The sequence below is a fragment of the Diceros bicornis genome, chromosome 19 (genome assembly GCF_020826845.1).
Source record: "Diceros bicornis minor isolate mBicDic1 chromosome 19, mDicBic1.mat.cur, whole genome shotgun sequence".
In the NCBI taxonomy this organism is placed as follows: Eukaryota; Metazoa; Chordata; class Mammalia; order Perissodactyla; family Rhinocerotidae; genus Diceros; species Diceros bicornis.
In genome coordinates, this window is record NC_080758.1 from 31,127,866 (window position 1) to 31,149,120 (window position 21,255).

The 21,255-nt window shown below is 44.9% G+C and overlaps 1 protein-coding gene across 1 annotated transcript in view; it reads left to right on the forward strand.

The window, feature by feature from the left end:
* The first annotated feature begins 3,360 nt into the window (after positions 1-3,360).
* TMC2 (transmembrane channel like 2) overlaps positions 3,361-21,255 on the forward strand; it is a 57,677-nt gene continuing 39,782 nt past the window's right edge. The window contains exons 1-4 of the mRNA XM_058562203.1: positions 3,361-3,376; positions 4,898-5,216; positions 8,053-8,205; positions 18,063-18,153. Coding sequence (XP_058418186.1) covers positions 3,361-3,376; positions 4,898-5,216; positions 8,053-8,205; positions 18,063-18,153 — 579 coding nt within the window. The remainder of the gene's footprint in view (positions 3,377-4,897; positions 5,217-8,052; positions 8,206-18,062; positions 18,154-21,255) is intronic.

Consider the following 21,255-nt stretch of genomic DNA (forward strand, 5'->3'; position numbering starts at 1 on the left):
CCCCTTACACATATGTTACACATTTTGTAATTGTCCCACAATTATTGGATATTCTGTTCTATCTTTTTCATTCTTTTTTCTCTTTGCTTTTCAGTTTAGAAAGTTTCAGTTGACATATCTTCCACTCTGCCGATTCTTTCCTTGACTCTGATCGGTCCACTAATGAGCCCATCAAAGACATTCTTCATTCCTGTTACAGTGTTTTCAGTTTCTAGCATTTCCTTTTGATTCTTTTGTTTGAGAGTTTCAATCTCTCTGCTTACATTACCCACTTGTTCTTGCATGTTTTCCACTTTTTCGATTAGATCTGTTAGCATGGTATTCATTGTGGTTTTAAATTCTTGATATGATAATTCCATACGACTCTGCCGTATCCGAGCCTGGTTCTGATACTTGCTCTTCAAACTGTGTTTTTCGCCTTTAGTATGCCTTGTAATTTTTTGTTGAAAGCCAACATGATGTGCTGGGTAAAAGGAACTGAGGTAAATTGGCCTTTAGTGTGAGGTTTTGTTTATCTGGCTAGAAGTTAGGCTGTGTTTACTGTTTGCTGTAGCTATAGGTGTCAGAGGATTCAATTTTCTTTAGTGACCTTGTTCTTATCTCCTTGATGTTTTTGAGCTTTCCTAAAAACTCCTTTTCTCAGAGCCTGGGCCTTGCAGCTCTTTTAGTTGTCATCCCCTTTTATTATACAGAAGCCCTATTGATGTGGTGGTAAGGTACAGGGGCAGGGGAAGTGTTCTATAATCCTATGATTGGTTTCAGTCTTTCAGTGAGCCTGTGCCTCTAGAACATGACATTTACAAGTGCTTCTTACACTTCCCCCCTTTCCCCTTAGGTGAGACAGGAAGGCTAGATGTGGCTGGAGTTGGGTATTTCCCTTCCTCTAGGTCAGTTAGGCTGGTAACCTCCAGTCAATTAGGCTTACTCTGGTATAATAGTTTCTCTTGAGGACAGACCTTTGGTTAAGGAGAACAGGACGCTCTAGGTTTCTTTTCATATTTCAAAATGGTTACTTTCCCCTCCCCCTGCTGGAAGCACCAGAGATTTTCCTCTAATCTTCACAGTGAGAACCTGGTAGGGCTCCTGGAGGTAAAACTCATGAAAGTGTAGGGTCCTCCAAACCGAGCCCCCATAGATTTTAACTCTTATGCTAGTCCACACTGAGCCTCCAGCAACTCATTGATTATAGCTTGTGTTCCTATCTATATTAACCATGTCTTTTATTTTCTATATTCTGATGCTTTGGCATCTTGGGGCCCTGCTGACCTTGGAGGGACTCCTCTCCCAGTTTTAGTTAACTCCTATAAACAGCAAACAACTCACCTGCAAGTGTGCCTTTCACATGCAAACCAACCAACCCAAAGCTCATACCCCAACCACCTCCTTTAACGGTCTCACACTATGGGCTACTATCCCACTTGCCCTCATAACCCCAGGGCCAGGTACCAGACAACTAAGGGTGGCCCCTATGCCCCAGAGCCCACTGAAATTATTCAAACTAGCCAACCCTAATAACCCTGTTTACCCTGCTTCACCCGTTCCTTCCCTCAGAAACCACAGTAAAGACTCTTGCCCACATTTTCCCTCTCTCCCTCTGCCTCCTGACTGAACCTGGTGCTTCTCCATGTGTTTCTACATGGCATGGTGTAGTATGCCTCCTGTTTCTAGGGATTTGTGAGTACAGTAAACCTCTTCCTTCACAGCAATCATTTCCATGTCTGAGTGTCTTACCATACCTGGTTAAAATAAGTCCTGAGTACCCCTTAAAACACTGGCAGTACTGGCTCTTATGAAGAGCTTCTGCTCCAGATAAGCTATGATTCTCTGCCTCTCTCTCCAGTTTTGGGGGAAGTAGCTTATCCTATGAATTCAATTCTCTAATGGATCTAAGATGAGTTGTTTTTCAGTTTTTTTCAGCTCTTTTCTTGTTGTTAGGATAGGGATGATGACTTCCAAGCTCTTTACATGTTGGAGTGGAAACCAGAAATCCAATCATTTCATTTTTTACATATTTTCTTTGTCTTCTTAGCCAAGGCAGGGCAATTTTTTCCAATGTCCTTTACAGTTTACTGTGTTTACAATTTCTTTAAGTATCTTTATCAAGGGAGTTTGAATGACTGAATGGGACCTTTATAAAAGCACAAAACTTGTCATGTCACCTCTGCTTAGAACTTTTCCAGGGGCTCTTCCCACTTGCAGCTAGGGTGACCAACTTGTCCTGGTTTGCCAGGGACTTTACCAGTTTTAGAATTGAAAGCTCCATGTTCTGGAAAACCCCTCAGTCCCTGGCCTGGAACTGTCCCAGTGTTAAAATGCTAAGTCCTGTGTCCTAGAAGCCCCCTTCCCCACACCCACTTGGTATCTACCCCTGCTCCACACTCACTCATTACCTACCCACTAATTGCCTACCCTCCACCCCACACCTACTCGCTATCTAACCCTGACTGATACCCACTTACCACATACCCCCACACTCCATTTTCAGGTTTCAGCTTAGAAGTTTCCTCCTTCAGAATGCCTTCTTCAAGTCTGGCTGAAGTCCACCCTGTGCTTCTTGGATCATAGAATTGATCACACTCTATCTCTTCCACTAACTCAAAACTTGATGAGGGAAAGAATCTCATCAGTCTCATTTACTTCTGTAGCCCTATACCTGAACAATGTCTAGCAGATGATCAATAAATGTTTTTGTATGGGTGAATGAGTTAATGAATAAAAGGACAAATGTGTATCCTTTGAGTTTTTGGCCAACTCAGTCAGCCATGCAGGTAAACACCTTGTCTGTTTGAATATGCTACCAATATCCTGGTTTGAGATACAAGAAGAGAACTTTGGGTAGTTTCTCTTTGAACCTCAAAGCAAATTCCATTCACTAAATCCAGCATGCTCCAGCTTACATCACACTTGCACAGGTGTTATCTAAGTTGGATTTCCCTACCAACACCTTGAGATAGGTGCCTATACATATATTGGGTGCTCTGGAAGCAGAGCCTGAGGTGGGGAGTCTTGTGCATGTGATTTGTCAAGGGCGGCTCTAAGAGACAAGGAGTGAGGGAAATAAGACAGGGAAAGGGAAGGAGCTGAGCAAGCATGTGTGTTCAGCTGGAGTCTAGCTGTGGCCTGATCCCATAGGGAGCTCTGGAGCATGAGTGAACCACATACTTGCTCTGCCTTGAGTCAGGAGGAGTGGACTTTTGTACCCCCTATATCAGTTGGTAGTTGGCTGTGGGCTGACTCAAGGAGAGGAGAGGGATGTAAACTCCCAGGCATTTCCCAACAAGACGGTTCCCATAAACCAAGGCTCCCTAGAGAAGGGAGAAGCTGTAAGTTGTTAAAGCCAACATGCACAGCAGCTAGGGGATGATGCAGCGGCCAGGTAACGGGGATCTATCTGTTGGCAGACCGCCAACAGCACATACTGAGTACCCAAGAGGAAACTGACTCAGAGAGAATAAGCAACCTGCCCAGAGTTACCCAGGTAATAACCAGCAGAACTGGGCTTCAGGCCTGGACATCCAGACTCTGAATCCCCAGCTCAGTCTGCCCAAATTCATCCACACCAACTGTCAACCAGTTTGGGTTACTGTTTCACAGGGTGGCTTGCTCCTCAGAACTAAAGCTCAAGGGTCAGAGAAGCAGAGAGGAAAGCTCTCTGTGACCACTACGTTGTACGCACAAGCTTGGGAGGAGACTGGATAAGGAGTAGGATAGAGGCGAGAATTTGGGAACCTAGCACTCCATGGCCCAGACTTCATCACTGATGGGACTGCTGCTGGGAATGGTGGGGGGCAAAACCCCACCCTGCTCTGCCCAAAGTTTCAGTTCTCACAATGCAGTTGGGGAAATCTGCCTGGTCATGGCAGAAAAGCCTGGCGGGGAAGGTCGGGGTATAGGGAAACACAGACCTGTAGACAGTGAGAACAACTGTTCTGCAGCCAGATGGGGTCCCAGGCAATACCCACGTCTGACACAGGGCCTCAGAGGGCAAAAGTGGCAAGGCAGGCTGGAGACAGGAGAGGAAAGGGCCTTTGTTGAGTACTTCCCCTGGGCCAAATCCTTGACTCTTTTTAATTAAGCCTCCCAACCATGTAGCCATATGGGGAAGAGGGGCTACTAGAGCCATTTTACAGATGAGGAAACTGAGGTGCAGAAAAGTTACACAGTTTATCTATGGTCACAGAGATAAATGTTAGAGATGAGCTGAGACTCAGAGTGGTTAAGTGACTTTCTCAAAGATACCCAGCTAGTAAGTGGTGGAGAGGTTGGTTATTAATACCAGAACCTCATTATAATTTTTCCTGCATTTAATTTATAAATGCCTGTACAGATAGTTGTGCTTAAACTAGCTGTTGGGCAAACTGTTTGGGAAAGTTCACACTGTTGAGTAGATTCTGCTCAACTAAGCCATTTGCCAATGCTATAAAGTCATGGTTTAAAAAAAAAAATTCAGGCAGTGTTGAGAAACAGAACCTGCTCGGCTGCTCTCGCCTTCCATCCCTTCCCTCGTGCCACACAGGGGTGCATGAGGGGGCAGCCCCTGGAGAATGGAGCCAGCCCAGCACCTCCTGTCTCAGTGGTCCAGCCTTACCAAAAAGAGGCCCATGCTTGGCCTTGGCCCTGGGGGTCAGGAGATGACTCAGCTCTGACCCCAAGAAACTGAACGTCTGAGAGGAGGAAAGGCATGTGCCTAGATCTTTACTCCCTAGAGTGTGGGAGTGCCAGCCAGTCAGAGGAGGGAGATGGTAATTCTCATCCTAGACCAGAGGCTCCGAAAGAGGTGGTCTTTGGAGCCAAAAAGCTCCAGGAAGCATCTTGGACATCTGATTTCTCACAGCTGGCGGCACTTGCCTGGGATCCAGACAGTGAGGTCAGAACTGTCCATTTCCTGCCCCTGCAGGTGACAGGTCTGGGAGGAGACCCTCGAGGAAGCCGGCTCCCAAAGCTGAGGGGGCGCCTGGCAGGCGCGGAGCACCTCCTGGCCGGAAGGAGCAGGCCGGTAGCAGCCCAAAGCCGGGGTCTCCCGCGAAGAAGCAGGCAGAGCGCAGGAGACGCAGAGAGGAGCTGGGGGAACCGGAGCTGAGCACGGCAGACAGGCCCTCCCAGGGGAGAAGGAAGGAGGACAGGAGGCCTTCCTTCAAGGAGAAGAGAGCACCCCCAAAGAAGGAAAAGGAGGTGCCGGGGAAGGAGGAGATGTGGAAGGGGCTGAAGAAACACAGGTGTGTTGTGACTCTGATTCAGGCACGTTTTCAGTCCGTGCTTTCCCTCTCCTGCCGGCCCTTCTCCCTGCCCTAATGAGGGGCAGATGTCCCCTCCCAGGTGAATAGGCTGCCCTGCTCTCTCCTCCTGCTTCTCTTTGCCCCTGCCTTTGCCACTGCCCAGCTCTCTGCAGCTGGGGCAGAACCAGGAGGATCACGGGCACCGCAGGTGGAGTGGCCACTGGGCATGCGCAGCTCAAGGCCTCATGTCAGAAGGGTGCAGGTGGAAGCTCTGAGTGGAGAGGTGACATTGCAACAGGTGGGACAAGATCCGAGGTCTCCTGAATTTCAGCTGGTCACTCACCACAGCTCTTGAAGAGGAGCTGAGAGAAGTGAGCAAAATTGGACTTAGGAATCAGCATAGGGCTTAAGCACACCATTTTCCAATCTGGACCTGGGTCCTCCTCTGTGAAATGTGGCATTGATCTAGAAGACCTTCAAGGGTTCCACCAGCTCTGAAATTCTAGAATCTGGGGGTTTGATTTATTTGTCTTGTTTCCTTTGTTCCATTAGCACTAGCACACATGGGGTAGCAGACAGAGCTAGCTTATGGAATAAGCGGTCAGGATTTTAGTTCCATGTTTTGCTACCAATTTAGATGGGACATCTCTCTCTCTCATTGCCTCCCTTTTTTGCTTCACTCCCTTCTCAGGATGTTTAAGAATCCCAATTGATAAAGAGTGGGGAGGATTTTAAAGCAGCTGGAGGTGTTGGAATTATAGTAAAGAGTTGCTGCTCCTTCCCACCTGGTTCTAACAAATCTTCTTTGCCCACACTCTTGGTGGGGTATTCCACCATACCTCCCCACCTTTACAGAGGGAGAACTGAGACCCTCAAAAGGGGCCACTGATTTCTTCTGTCACCCATGTCAGCCATCTCCAGCTTGGTTAGGGCTTTTGTCCACTGTCTGATTGTCCCTGGACTCAAGCTAAAGGGGTAAAGGATGCACAGTGCCCTTAGCAACTTAAAGAGAACTTGAATGCATCGCTGATGGGCCTGGAGTGTCCTGAACTTTAGAGGGAAGCTGCAGCCTCCTAAACAGACCGCAGGTGTCTGGATGGCAGATGCAAAGTAAGGGGTACAGACAAGCACTCATTCATGCCATTTTCAGCTAAATGCCATAGCAGGACATAGAGAGATGAAAAAGACTCAGTGCTGTCCCCCTGATGCTGACACTCTAGCAAGGGAGACAGGACATGGGGATCAGTCATCATAAGGGCAAAGCGTAAAGCAATATGTATACGAGAAAGGATCTGATGAAGCACTGATTGGTGGGGCACTGGGGTATCCGAGTTCCTCCATGGAGAAGGTAAGCATTTCAACAAGGCTTTGAATCACAGATGGAATTTAAACAAGCAATGACGGAATGCACCCTGAGACTGAGGGAACAGCCTATGCAAAGACCCAAAGGCAGATGTCATGGGGTGTGCATGAGGTGTGGCAAAAAATCCCCATGTTCTAGGCTTTCCTGCATTCAAGGGCTAGGGACCCTCCTCTCCACCTCCCTCCTGTGAATTCTCCTTTGCTCCTCAGGAGTTCATCAGAAGCTAAAACTTACGGAGACTGCTGAAACCTATGGTTACCCAAGCCCACATCCTGTTATTTCCATTTGTGAAACTTGCTAAGAAGGCAGCCCAGGTCCAGTCCCTTCTCCAGCCCCTCCCTCACCCCCCACCCCCATGCCCCTGTCAGCTGCCATCTTACTCAGCTGAGAGTCACTGTTTTTATGAATGAAGGAGGCTGTGAAGGGCACACACAAGAACTTGGATGTCGTGGCAGCTGAGCACATAGTATTGTCTGTGAGATGGTGAGGGTCGTCACACGGCAGGGTTTCCAGCTGGAAGTTCTCTGCAGCTGTGCTGTCCAGTACAATAGGCACCAGACACACGTTGGGCACTTGAAACGTGGCTAGTGTGACTGAGGAACTGAATTTCTAAAATTCAATTTAATTTAATTCAGTGTTAATACTATTGAGTTGACACAAGAGTTAGTGAATTTACTTAAGTTGGACAGATAGATATAGTTTTGAAATTGATTTAACTTTGAAGCCAAAGTATCTTCTTAAAAAAAAAAAAGACAAAGTAATTTTGTCAATGCAGATGCAAATGTCAAAGGAAAATGATATTCTGCTACTTGATTCATTTATTGGGAAACTTTTAGGGATATCTAAAACAATTTAGGTATGTGAATCTACTTTTTTAACTATAAATTTTATGAAATCCAAATACAGATCAAATGTGTTCAATGAAAATTCAGTGTCTGAATTGACACGCACAATGAGTGCAAGATGAACACCGGATTTTGAAGACAGTACAAAAAGAATGTAAAATGTCTCATTAATAATTTTTATATTGATTACATGTTGAAATTATAATTTTTTAATATATTGAATTAAATGAAATGTATTATTAAAATTAATTTTATTCATTTCCTTTTACAATTTTAATGTGGCTACTAGAAAATTTAAAATTATAATAAGTGGCTTGCACTATATTTCTATTGGGCAGCACTGCACTAGAGTGTGGTGTATGGGGAGGACTCAGAGATATTAAGTTTGGGAAGGCAGCCCTCCCTGTACCTTGGGCTACAGGACAGAGTTGTGGCCTCTTCTGACAGGTGGCGGGTGTCGCTGAGAGCTTCTGAGCAGGGGCAGGCCTGTGAGCGGTGGTCAGAGCTGTGAGCATCGGGGAGCATAGCCCACATGTCTTGCCCGTGGGCTCTTCTGCATTCCACAGAGCACCCGAGGACAGTTGCCTCCTTTTCACTCTCCTCTGCTCCGCTCTGGCTCTGCCTCCAGATCGTCCTCCTTGGCCTCCAGTGCCACTGGTGGGGAGTCTCTGTCTGAGGAGGAACTGGCCCAGATCCTGGAGCAGGTAGAAGACAAGAAGAAGCTCATTGCCACCATGCGGAGCAAGCCCTGGCCCATGGCGAAGAAGCTTCGGGAGCTCAGGTGAGCAGGTGGTGGTCGGTTAGGGCCTCTCGATGTCCAAAAGTCTCCACTCCTTCTGATGGGTGTGGGAGTCCCTTCTTCCTCTCTGCCCCAAAGGATTCACCCTCCCACTCTGCTTTGGTCCCCCTCTGTCCCCAGAACAAGCACAGCACCGGGGCAGGGTGGTGGTGGGGTGTTAGAGCCAAGACAGGCATGAGCAGTGACTGTTGCTTGAGGCCCTGCTGTCGGCCAGCACGGAGCAGGGCCTGGAGGGAGAGATGGAGGATCATAACACTCCAGCCTGTGCCCAACCCTTCCACTGCCTGAGCGCCCCTTCTGTCTCGCACCCCCATCTCATCTGGTGGCTTCTGTTCCTCCCTCATAACCCGACACAGACATGCCTTTCAACAAGTTCAGACCTCTCTCGTGTTCTTTAAGCACCAGAATCTCTCCTTGTGTAGCACACTCCTACTTACAGTGTGGAGAACAGGGAGAGGGACTGTCTGAGCTACTCTCATGTCCCAAATACCTAACACAGGGCCAAGCTTGCAGTCATGCTCCATGAATGTTGTTCCAGCCTCGCACCCAGGCCCCTAACTCCTGTTTTCAGCCCAGCCACTCCTGTGGTTTCCATACAAAAGCCTGGCACAACAAGCATTTTATCATTCTTGAGTCTCTGCTGCAGTTTTGAGATAAGGGCAGGAGTCACATTACTTAACTTTTGGTTTTCTACTAAAAAAATTCCCTTCCAACCTTACCGTTTTCCCCTAAGTCCTCCTGTGTTTTTCTGCCACAGGGCAGTCCCTTTCCCCTTCCTTCTCTATAAAGCCATTTTCCCTGGCTCCTCTCACACCTGAGTTTCCTCATTGCTCAAATCAAACTCCTCCCCCTTTTGTTATGTAGAACAATATGGCAGCCATTTGACATGTTCAGCCTCACTGTTTGCACCCCAGAGGCACAGCAAAGATGCTGGCTGCACAAACACAGTGCAGACCCTGACAAGGGTTCTGGTAAATAGAGCTTACTCCACTGCCCTGCAAATTAGTACATTTGTCTCCTATGAGGCTGCAGGAAGAAATGCTCCCTGCGGTGCCTCCAGGCCAGTGCTGACCAGCAGAACTTTCTGCGATGATGGAAATGCTCTAAATCTGCCCTGTCTAATGCAGCAGCCGCTGGGCACACGTGGCTTGTACTTGAAAAGTAGTTAGTGCAACTGAGAAACTGAATTTTTTGTTTTAATTTGTTTAGATTTAAAACGTCACACGTGGGAGTGGCTACAGTTTGAGCAGTAGGTACAGCTCCAGGCAGTGGCTGTCTTCCTTCCCAGCCCCCCTTTTCTGAGTCTCTTCTCCTGGTCCCTCAGGGACAGGTTCTTCCTCCTTCCATCTGTCACTCTAACAGAACCTCACCCGCACTCAGGTGTCACCTAAACACATTTTTTATTAACAGTGCAAAAAGCAACCCTGATGCTTGTGGAAATGAGATCTCCAGCTGGAAGTCTCAGGGACCATAAAATCCTGAGGGCCATTCAGCTGCCCAGAGAAGTCTGGCCTCTTCTCCAGGCCTGAGGGGCGGAGCTCCTGCTCTTGGTAGGGGCGGGAAGTGACTAAGGCCTGAGACACTAAAAAGACTCATGTCTCTCTCACTGGGGCACGTCTCCCCAGAAAACAGTGGTCTCCTCCCTCCAGGCCTCTCTCCTTCCTCTTCCTTCTCCCAGGATGCCTTATCCCAGACTCAAGTCTAAGGCTTCCCAGCCTCTGGGTCTCCATTCCAGCCAGTTCCTCTGCCTAGAAGATCTCTGCTTTCTGCCAGCCCACCTGGCTAATTCCTACACACCATGTGAGACTTGAGCCTCTGCAGAGAAGTCCCATTGCCCTCCTTGCATTCAGACTGAGTTATTTACTGCCCCTCTGGTCCCCAGGGCACTTTCCTCTCTCTTGACTGGATGCTCTTGTTTACAGAGCTGTGTCTTATTTATCTTTCAGTATTCTTTCTTTTCCATATATAGCAGCATTTGCTGAGTGCTCCCTATGTGCCAGGCACTGTTTTGAGTGCTGTGTGTGTAACAATTTATTTAATCCTCATAACCACCCTGTGATGTCAGTACTATTATTATTGTTCCCATTTTACTGATGAGCAAACTGAGGCACAGAGCAATTGAGTAATTTGCCCAAAGTCACACAGTGAGTTAAGTGGCCTGGCCAGGATTTGAATTCAGGAATTCTGGACTAGAACCTGCTCTCTTAATGTGTAACCACTTCTCCAGAATTACTAGATATTCTAGAATGCACCCCTTTGGTTCTTGTATGAGTTCCTCTTCTGGCAGTAAAGTCTTCAACTGCTGATAGCATCCCCAGACTACATCTTCTTTTTTTAGAAGCAACGCTTTGGGGGCCCCAGTCTCTGGCCCAGTCAGGCAGCTGGCTGACCTGGGTATAGTTGTTGTAGATAATCTAAGAAGGAAGGCAAGGCATAAAGAGCAACAGCAGTGAATGGGGCAAGCCCATGTTCACACCTCTGCCGCATCCAGGTGGCTTTGGCTGGCCATTCAATCCCTCTCAGGCTGGTTTCCTTCCCTTAACCTCTCTGAGCCTCACATTCCTCATTTATAAAATAGGAATAATAATATCTGCCTCACAGAGTTGTTCTGACAAATTCAAAATATTTATATTAAGTGCCCAGCACATAATATGCAATTAATAAATGGTAGTTATTATTAAAGCTTGAACAATCTTTTGTGTCAGACACTATGCTGAACCCTGAGAGATGAGGATGGGGAACAAAGATGAATCAGAGACTACATTTATTAGTGGACATCATTAATAACAACACAGGTAGGCTGTGATGTTGGCAAAAGAGCTTCTAGAGCCCAGGAGTCAGGGATGTTTGCTTTAATCATAGAATTAATCAGGTGTGTCCCTCAGCTTTGTCAGAAGCCTAATACCTTAGAAAATTATCAAACTCTCTTCAGAGAGATCTAAAGAATTATACTTCCAGGAAGATGGAGTAGACACACTTTTCTGTATTCTTCCCACTAAGTACAACTAAAACCCTGGACATTATATGTAAAGCAAACATAAGAAGGCTTATAAAAGTGGAGAGAAGAGAGCAAACTAACTAAGGAACTCAAGACCAAAGGAATGACAGGGTGCTGAGTTCCAGGGTTTCTTTTTTGCCTTTTATATCCCAGACTGGATATTGGAGAAGCTGCCCTCCCAGAAACACTGATAGACACAGACAAAAAAAACATATCAAGAAAAGTCTGCTCTCTCTGGCCAAAGGACCTGGAAAGAGACAGCCTGGCAAAAGAAGACTCTTAGACAATAACAACGCTACTCCAGCCAAACCCCACAAACAAAAGAGCAGCCCCACCCTCACCCCCGGCAGCAAAAGCCAAGTGGGGAAGCCTAGATTTCCTCCTATGTCAGGTTATAACATGGTGCCCACCAACACCCTCACTAGGTGTCAGAGAAGACCAAGTGGGGAGCAGGGACTTTCATCCCCACTGGGCAGTAATGAACCCTCCTTCTCCCTGTGATGTCTGTGGAGGCCACATAGGGAGTCTGGACTTTCACCACCACCTGGCAGTAATAAGGCATCCCTCCTAGCCAGGATGATATGAGTAGAAGCCTAGCGGAGAGCCTGAACTCCCATCCCTGCTCAGCAATAACACAGAGCTCCTCCTAGCCCTGGTGTCAAAGAAGGCCAAGTGAAGAACCTGGCTTTCCACCTGGAAGTAACCAGGCAGCATCCCCCTTCACCTCCTAAAGCAGTGTCAGAGGATGCCTGCTGAAATGCAAGATTTAAATAAGATCCAGAGCCTCATAACATAATCTCCCAGATGTCCAGGCTTCAATCAAAAATCACTCTTCATACCAAGAACAGGAAGATCTCAAACTGAATGATAAGACAATCAACAGATGCTAACACCAAGATGACATAGATGTTAGAATTAACTGACAAAGATTTTAAAGAAACCACAATAAAAATTCTTCAGTGAGCAATTTACAAATGCATGAAACAAAGGAAGAAATAGAAAGTCTCAGAAAAGATATAGAAAATATAAAGAAGAACAACTGGAAATTTTATGAGTAAAGAATATAGTACCTGAAATTTTTAAAAATTCAGTGAATGGGCCCAACAGCAGAATGGAGAAAACAGAGTAAAGCATCAGTGAAGTTGAAGCTGGAACAAGAGAAATTACCCAATCTAAACTATAGAGAGAAAATAGTCTGGTGAAAAAAGTAAACAGAGCCTCAGGGACATGTGGGACTATAATAAATGATCTAACATTAGTGTCTTCTCCAAATCCCTTTCCCTGGATATAAGGCGGGGAAAGGGAGCCCCAGAAGAAAAGGAGAAAGAGGGCGGGGCTGAAAAAGTCTTCAGAGAAAGAATGACTGAAAATTTCTCAAATTTCGCAAAAAGTACAGATTGAAGAAGCTAAACAAAACCCAAACAGGACAAACCCAAAGTAATCCAAGTCAAGAAACATCATAGTCAAACTTCTGAATACTTATAAGCAGTCAGAGAAACAATGTGTTACCTACAGGGGAAAAACAATTAGAATGACAGAAAGTTCCTCATCAGAAACCATGGAGGACAGAAGGAGGTGGCACGACAATTTTTCAAGTTCCATATGAAAAGAATTGTCAACCCAGAATTCTATATCTAGCAAAAATATCCTTCAAAAATAAAGGAAAAATCAAGATATTCTCAGATGAAGGAAAACTAAAAAAATTTGTCACCAATAGACCTATGCTAAAAGAAAGGCTAAAGAAAGTTTTCTAAACAGAAAAGAAATGATAAAATAGTAATCTTAGAACATTAAGAAGGAAGAATATGCTAAGAGCAAAAATATTGGAAAAATTAAATTTTCCTTCTCCTCTTGAATATTTAAAATTATGTTTGACAGTTGAAGAAAAATTATAACACCATCTAATGTGATTCTCAATGAATGTGGAGGAAATATTTAAGACAATTATAAATGGGGATGGTAAAGTGACATAAAGGGAAGTAATATTTCTACACATTTAACTAGTAAAACATCAGCACCAGTAGACTTTGATATATATCCCTAAAGCATCTACTGAAAAAGCTAAACAAAGAGATACACTCAAAAACACTGTAGAAATGTCAAAATGGAATCCTAAAAAATGTTCAAGTAACCGACAGGAAGGCAGGAAAAGGGAAAGCAGAAATGAAAAACAGAGAGAACAAACAGAAAACAAAAAATAAAATGGTAGGTTTAAACCTACCAATAATTACATTAAATGGAAGTGGTTTAAATACACCAATTAAAAGACAGAGATTGGCAGAGCGGATTTTAAAAATGACCTAACTACATGCAATCTATAAGAACCTCACTTTAAATATGGTCATACATGTAGGCTGAGAGTAAAAAGATGGCCAAAAAATTTTACCGTGCAAACACTAACCAAAATAAAGTAGTAGAAGAGGCTATGTTAATATCAGATAAAGTCAACTTCAGAGTAAAGAAAATTACCAGGGACAGAGATGAACATTATATAATGACAAAAGGGTCAATCTGCTAAGAAGACATAACAACCCTAAATGTGTATGCACCAAAGAGAGCAGTGGTTTGGGTACTACAGTGTATTAGTTATCTAGTGCTGTGTAATAAATTATCCCAAAAATTAGTAGTTTAAAACAATAATAAACATTTATTATCATCTATGGGTTGGAAATTCAGAAGCAGCTAAGCTGATCAGTTCTGACTTGAAGTCTCTCATAAGGTTGAGTCAAGGTGTTGGCCAGGGCTGTAGTCATCTAAAGGTTTGATTGGGGCTGGCGAATCTACTTTCAAGGTGGCTCACTCACATGGATAACAAATTGGTTCTGGTTGTTAGAAGGAGGCCTCAGTTTCTCTCCATAGTCTCCATAGGCTACTTGAGTGTCCTCATGACATGGCAGCCAGCTTCCCCCAGAAGAGGAGGAATTCAAGGAGGAAGTCACAATGCCCTTTATGTCCTAGTCGCAGAAGTCATAAACTGTTGCTTCTACCCCTTTCTGTTCATTGGCAGCAAGTTAGTAAGCCTGGCCCACATTCAAGGGGAGGAGAATTAAGTTCTAGATTTTATTTTATTTTATTTTATTTTATTTTGTTTTGTTTTATTTTATTTTATTTTATTTATTTTTTGTGTGTGTTTGAGGAAGATCAGCCCTGAGCTAACATCCATGCCAATCCTCTTCTTTTTGCTGAGGAAGACCGGCTCTGAGCTAACATCTATTGCCAATCCTCCTCCTTTTTTTTCCCCAAAGCCCCAGCAGATAGTTGTATATCATAGTTGCACATCCTTCTAGTTGCTGTATGTGGGATGCGGCCTCAGCGTGGCCGGAGAAGCGGTGTGTCAGTGCGCGCCCGGGATCCGAACCCGGGCTGCCAGTAGTGGAGCACACACGCTTAACTGCTAAGCCACGGGGCTGGCCCAAGTTCTACATTTTAAAAGGAGGAATGTCAAATAATTTGCTGACATACTTTAAAACCACCACATATTGGAAGCCAGGCATTCTTGGCTAGCCTCAACTGGCCTCAAATTGACATGGTAAGGTCTTTAGAGCAGATGCCTCAACTTGGCTGATGTGAATTTCCACTTAGATTGAGCTCACCATCTGTTTGATCCTTGTCTCTACAACCAAAAACGGAAATTTTGTGGGGACAAAGGGAGACACCAAACCAGCATGGCCCAGATCACCTTAGATCTCTGGCCACTTCCAACCTCTAGCCACCTCCTTTTGGCCGCCTATGTTCCTTACCTACATTCAGATGTCTTTGAGATTTCAGCCTGGCTGATACACTCTCCCAGCATTCTGCATGGGACAGCAAAACTCTCGTCATCAAACACAGGCTTCCCTGTGTCTATGTTTACCTCTGCATCTCAAAATTAAGTGTGATTTTGAATCCGATCTCCTTCACTGGGGGAGGAATGTGGCAAGTATATAATCTGAGTGATGCCTTGGGTCAACTTCAGGGTGTTCTCATTGTGGAATGCCACGTTACCAAGCCCCTTGTCCAGGCACCTGGGGGAGCAGAGGGTTCCTCCTGTCAGCTAGCAAAGAATCTTATCAGCTTCCCACTCCAGGAGCTGCCATTTCCTCAGAAGGGGAAAGGGTGACTGCTCACAGAATGAAATTGTTGTGCTCACACTGCATGCATTCACACATTTAATTCTCACAATACTATCCCCATTTTCAGATGAAAACTCTGCCACTCTGAGAGGCACAGAATCTTGCCTGGTTCTCTGCCTGGTTCTCTCTGGCACTAACAGCCACACAATATATCTCCTTCCCTCCCAGCAGTAATTGCTTGCCACCTTGACCATGTTTTCCAAACTGTGATTTGGGCCACTCTTTCTATAAGAAGAGTCTTCCTGGAGGCAAACGTGAGGAGTTTCTGAAGTGGTGTCTGTAGTGTGGCTGCCTCCAGAAGCCCTTTCTTCAATAACTTCCTCCTCTGCTGAGTGTTGGAGGGGCCTGATGGGTCAATAATCACTTGCCAAAAGTGACCTTGAGATTCAGGCCCCTAGAAGCTGCCTCAAAACAATAGATCTTTCCTCTCTTCCTTTCCCCTTCATTTACCACACACCATCTGGTTTGAGGAAAAGGAGAGGTGAGTTTTCGGGAAGTTCCCATTTGAAAGGACAATGCTGACAAGGAGGGGACAGAAGCACCTTACAGAAATAAGATTTGCAACAGTTGGGAAGTGCAGGCGGGGAGCCACTGTTTCCATAAACCAAATACTGTCTCTGGTAAGGAAGAACACGATATTCTGGATCACAGGTAACATGTTTAAAGGAGTTTGCTCTAAAAATGTTAGTTGTTATTATTTAGGTACCTTCACTGAATTCAAAAAAGTTTGCTGTGTCCATCAAAATTCTTAAACCAGGTGGACTCTTCACAGCAAATGGTCCTCAGAGTTTGCACCCAGCACTGGGCAGAGCCCTCTGTTCTGCTGAGGGCGCTCTGGAGGTCTGCACATCGAGAAGAGAAGCATTCGCTGCTGGGCTCAATGGCTCAGGCACAAGAGCTGCCCCTTGCTTTTGAGAACTCTCATCTAAGTCCCCAAATCTTAAAGCTTGGCGCATTTAAACTCACAAACTGCAAGTGCTCTTTGCTCACTTGTAAGATACAAGAACAGGACAAAAATATGAATTACATGGGGCCGGCCCCGTGGCGCAGCGATTAAGTGTGCGCGCTCCACTGCTGGCGGCTCGGGTTCGGATCCCAGGGCGCACAGACGCACCGCTTGTCAGGCCATGCTGTGGAGGCGTCCCACATAAAGTGGAGGAAGATCGGCCGGATGTTAGCTCAGGGCCAGTCTTTCTCAGCAAAAAGAGGAGGATAGGCATGGATGTTAGCTCAGGGCTGATCTCCTCAGAAAAAAATATATATATATATATGAATTACATGAAATCATTCTTTGGTGTCACAGAATGTTGGTAGTCACAGATAACTCACTGCCAGAACATGTGCTGCCTAGATGGGGAACAGTGAGCTATCCCATTATGGAATACATACAGCCCACCTTTTGACCATGGGCTCAGGAGCTGGACAGTCAGCCTCATTGATATTGAGACATCCAAGTAAAACCAGCCTTGGGATTAACCCCAGCTTAGAAAGTGACTTTGATTCATGTCAACTGCCCGCATTTGCACTTTGGAGGGGGTGTAAGTATTGTGTAGCGAGCAGCGGGGGCTCTTTGCACTTTGGAGGGGGGCTACATATTGTGTAGCGAGCAACAGCGGCCAGGCACACAGCTCCACAATGCCTTCTTCTGTCCACCTGGAGATGGACTTCATTCTTCATCCACTTGTGTGGGTTTATCCAGTGGTTGCTGATAAACTGGCTCTCTGTGGGGTGGGGGTGAGAGAGGATAAAGTGGGCCTGATTTGTAGCATTTTCTGATTTCCTATAGTCTAAATACTCCCACTATGGCCAATTTCAAGCTACCAATGGTTTAACAACTGGTTGGCCAAGTTCCTGAGCATTTAACAGTTGGTTCTCAGAGATCAGTCCTCACCAGCTCCAGCATGCCACCCTAGAATATCTAATAGACAAACTGACCCATGTGTTTCTCTTCCAACTTTCCCTGGATGTTCACTCCCTCATTCAACACTCATGCAGTCCACAAATATCTACTGAATGCTGTATTCATTTTCTATTGCCACTGTAACAAATTACCACAAGCTTAACAATTTAAAACAACACTGGTTTACTAGCTCACAGTTCTGTCAGTCAGAAGTCCAGCAAGGTGTGGCTGGATTCTCTGCTCAGGGGGCTAGAATCAAAATATCACCAAGGTTGCAATTCCCACCTGGGATTCGAAGTCTGCTTTCAAGCTCACTGGTTTTGGGCAGAATTCATTTCCTTCTCTTGCTTTCCATGTGGTATCCTCCACAGGGGCCCAGCCACAGAGGGTCGATAATTCTCCTCCTCCGAATTTCTTTGACTTTCCCCTCCACCACATCTCTCTCTGACTCTTCTGCCTTCTTCTGTTTTTAGGGATTCATGTGATTACCTTGGGCCCTTCCAGAGAATCCGGGATAATCTCCCTATCTTAAAGTCAGTAATCTTAATTACATCTGCAAAGTCCTTTTTACCATTCACGGGTGTACCACCAGAGGGAGAAGGTCAGCGAGGCCAAAATTCTGCTATTCTTGGCATTTGGGAAGCTTCAGTGGACAGAACCGACAAAATGCTCTGCCCTCATGGAACTTCCATTCTAACTAGGGGCATAAAAACGTTTAAGGATTTCAGCCATATACACATCCTCGTAGTTCAGACTTCTTTGGGTTAGGGTGTTAATTGAATTAGGGTGTTAATTGAATTCCTGCCCTTTTTTTTTTTTTTCTAACCAGGGAGGCCCAAGAATTTGTGGAGAAGTATGAAGGAGCCTTGGGAAAGGGGAAAGGCAAGCGACTCTACGCCTATAAGATGCTGATGGCTAAGGTGTGTGGTGCAGAGGCAGTAAACCTGTGGGAGGGCTTGCTCAGCTTCTGAATCTGGGTGACTATCGCAGGCACCTGCCCAGCCTCGCCATTTGTGTCCAGCTTGCCCAGAATTCTGAGTGTAAGGTCCAGTTGACCTTTCCAATTCATCCAGGATTGGAAACCAACCGTATCCTGTCAATTTCTCTACTTATCTGTAAGGGCTTCGATGTATTCGAGACAAATCCTCTCCAATGAAGAACGAAACTCACAGCATTGATGATGTTAAAACCTCTGGGATCTTATTCTGCAAACCCCAAATCAGGACACCTTTTTTGATGAATCATCCATTTTTATACAATACCTTGATAATTTTTTCATGTATTCCTTGTTTATTGGTGTCTTCAAGTTTTACCTTTTTCTTAGGCACATCTTGATATTTCATATTTTTCCCAAAACTTGATCATTTCATTAAGATTTTCATATCTATTACCAGAAAGTTGCAGATGGTGGTCTCATAATTTTTGTAATTACTTTCCATATATGTTGGGTTTAAATCTTTTTCATTCCTAATATTATTTTTTCTCCTTTTTCAGTTTTAATTTTCTGACAACTATCTCTGGGTCATTTTGTTAATTATATCTAGAAACTATTTACCGCTTAACAACTACACTCAAATCCTTTTTTTTCCCAACTGAGAAAGTGTGCTTCGTCCTCTGTATTTACCCTCTCTTATTGTTTTTAATTCTTTGTTTTCTCTTTCTTTGCATTGTCTGAAATTTCTCAGGTTTAATCTCAATATAATTGAATCAATTTTTTTCTGTCTCAATTATAATATAATTCTATTACTGAATTTTTAGCTACTTTGCAATCCTTCCATACCTCAACTATATTCTTTTTAAAATCTCAAATTATCATCCTTTACTCTAGAAGCCATATTTCTTGTATCCTCTTAAGAATGCTGTACCATTTCTCAAAATTTAGTTATGTATCCTAGAGGAAATGCTTTCCAAAAATTTCAGAGAATGGTGTCCCCTTTTCCTTGTTCTGCATACTATTTCTCAAGCCTCACCGGTTGTTTTTAGTCATTCAGACCCTAATTTCATCCACAAACAGGATGCATGGCTTGGCAGTGTCTTGTTCCACCACTATTTGAATTTTGTTTTCCTGTATATAGCTGGAGAACAAGACGACATGCCCAGCTAATAACCCAGTCCTGGGGCAGGAGCCACCATCTCACACAGCTCTGAGGAGGGGAGTTGGAGTCTCCTCCTGCCCACGCCCCAGCCCAATTTTCTGATTCTCTAAACCAGTGAAAGATAAGAGCGTCCATGCAGAGCTTCTCCCTGGCCTCTGCCTTCCCCCCTCCAAGGCATCACTTTCCAGGCTGAGATGCCCATAGCCTTGAGGGGCTGTCAGGTGGCTGCCAAGTGACCAACTGGCAGGCTGTGTCTCCAGGGGCCTCACTTGGCAACGTTCGTTCCCTCTATTGGCCCTCAGCCTTGCAAGCTTATATTTTGTACCGATTTTATCAGCACTCTGACAGGGGATCCATCTCTCGGGGGAGGACTCACATTAATAAAGCTTATGAGACAGATATATAAAACCAGGTACAGGATTATTAATTTACAAGGAGAAATAACTGATGCAAGAACTGGAAAATTTGAAGTCTACATCAGCAGTGCCTTTTATTTCTGATAGTAGAGTTAGTTTTTTGGGATGCTAAAGCATAATTCCAATTCCAAGCTATTAATTTGCAATGAAAAATCACTGCCATGGAAACCAAAGTACTCACAGTACAGGTGATGGGCAAATGCTTTCCTTATAAGCCAAAGATGATTTTTAGCACAGAATCAGAACTGGGGACGGTAGATGAAGCAATGGGACTGGAGTGTCCAATGTCCATCCTCCGCCATTCCCCACATCCCTGCCTTCCTGTCTTAGGGCTGTCTTTGCCATTATCGTCAACCAGTCTTTTGCTTATGGGCCCCTCTTCTCTTTTGCATCTGTGACCCTCTCCCTCTTCTGACAGATATTTTTCTTCCTCATATAGTAATTACCCAATCAGGATGTGGTCAAAGCCTTCAGTTCTGGAAGCCTGTCTGATTCATTCGGATAAATTTTCCCTATCATCCTTTAATGAATTTACAAGGGAAAATCTCATTTCCTTCATGAACAAGTTCTTAGGAGACCTTTGTAAGAGTAGAAACAGATCTTAGGCTCTTCTCCCTACTACCTCTTGGCTGTTTTCTATGAGTTTTTAAATTCCAAATGGATTTACTTCCAGGGGGTGGGGTTGTTGGAGAGCAGCCCCTTGAAGAGTTGACAGATTTTCACCCAGCCAGCAGACAGACAGCTACTCAGGTTTCTGATTGGTACAAACTCTGAGTGTTGGAGCTGGGAACAGACCTTGGAAAGGGGCAGAATGCCTTCCTAACTCCTTTCAGAAAAAAACAGACTGTTGTTTCACCAGACGAGTGGGAAGCCGTGGGCTGAGGTCTCTATCAGTTCTGCCATCCTTATAGTTTAGCAACAATTCCTAGCAGATTTAAGCACGTGGCTGCCTGCCAAATGTGGGTGTGAGAGTTGAGATTTCTTTTCTCCCTTGAATTTTTGTTTGAAAATAAAGGAAGTTGTATTAGAGATTGCTAACCCAATTTGATCCCCTAAACCAGAAATTATACACAGAATCCCTAAGTTCGTATATAAACTATCGAAACCTGAAATTTTATCAGCACTGTAGGCAAATGCAAGGTATTGCTGTTGCCCTGGCTTCTCTCTCACTCCACAACTGACTTTGGGAAGCGAAGATTTGAACATCCACCTTGGGCAGCCTGGGCTTAATGACTCCAAGATGGTAGCCTCACCCACAGGTCAATCTCATGTTGACACATCAACATCAAAATGTACCTCCACCCAGGTTCGGATCCCAGGCGCACACCGACCACCACTTGTCCGGCCATGTTGAAGCCGCGTCCCACATACAGAAACTAGCAGGATGTGCAACTATGACATACAACTATCTACTAGGGCTTTGGGGGTAAAAAAAGGAGGAGGATTGGCAATAGATTTTAGCTGAGAGCCGGTCTTCCTCAGCAAAAAAAAACAAAAACAAAAACAAAGT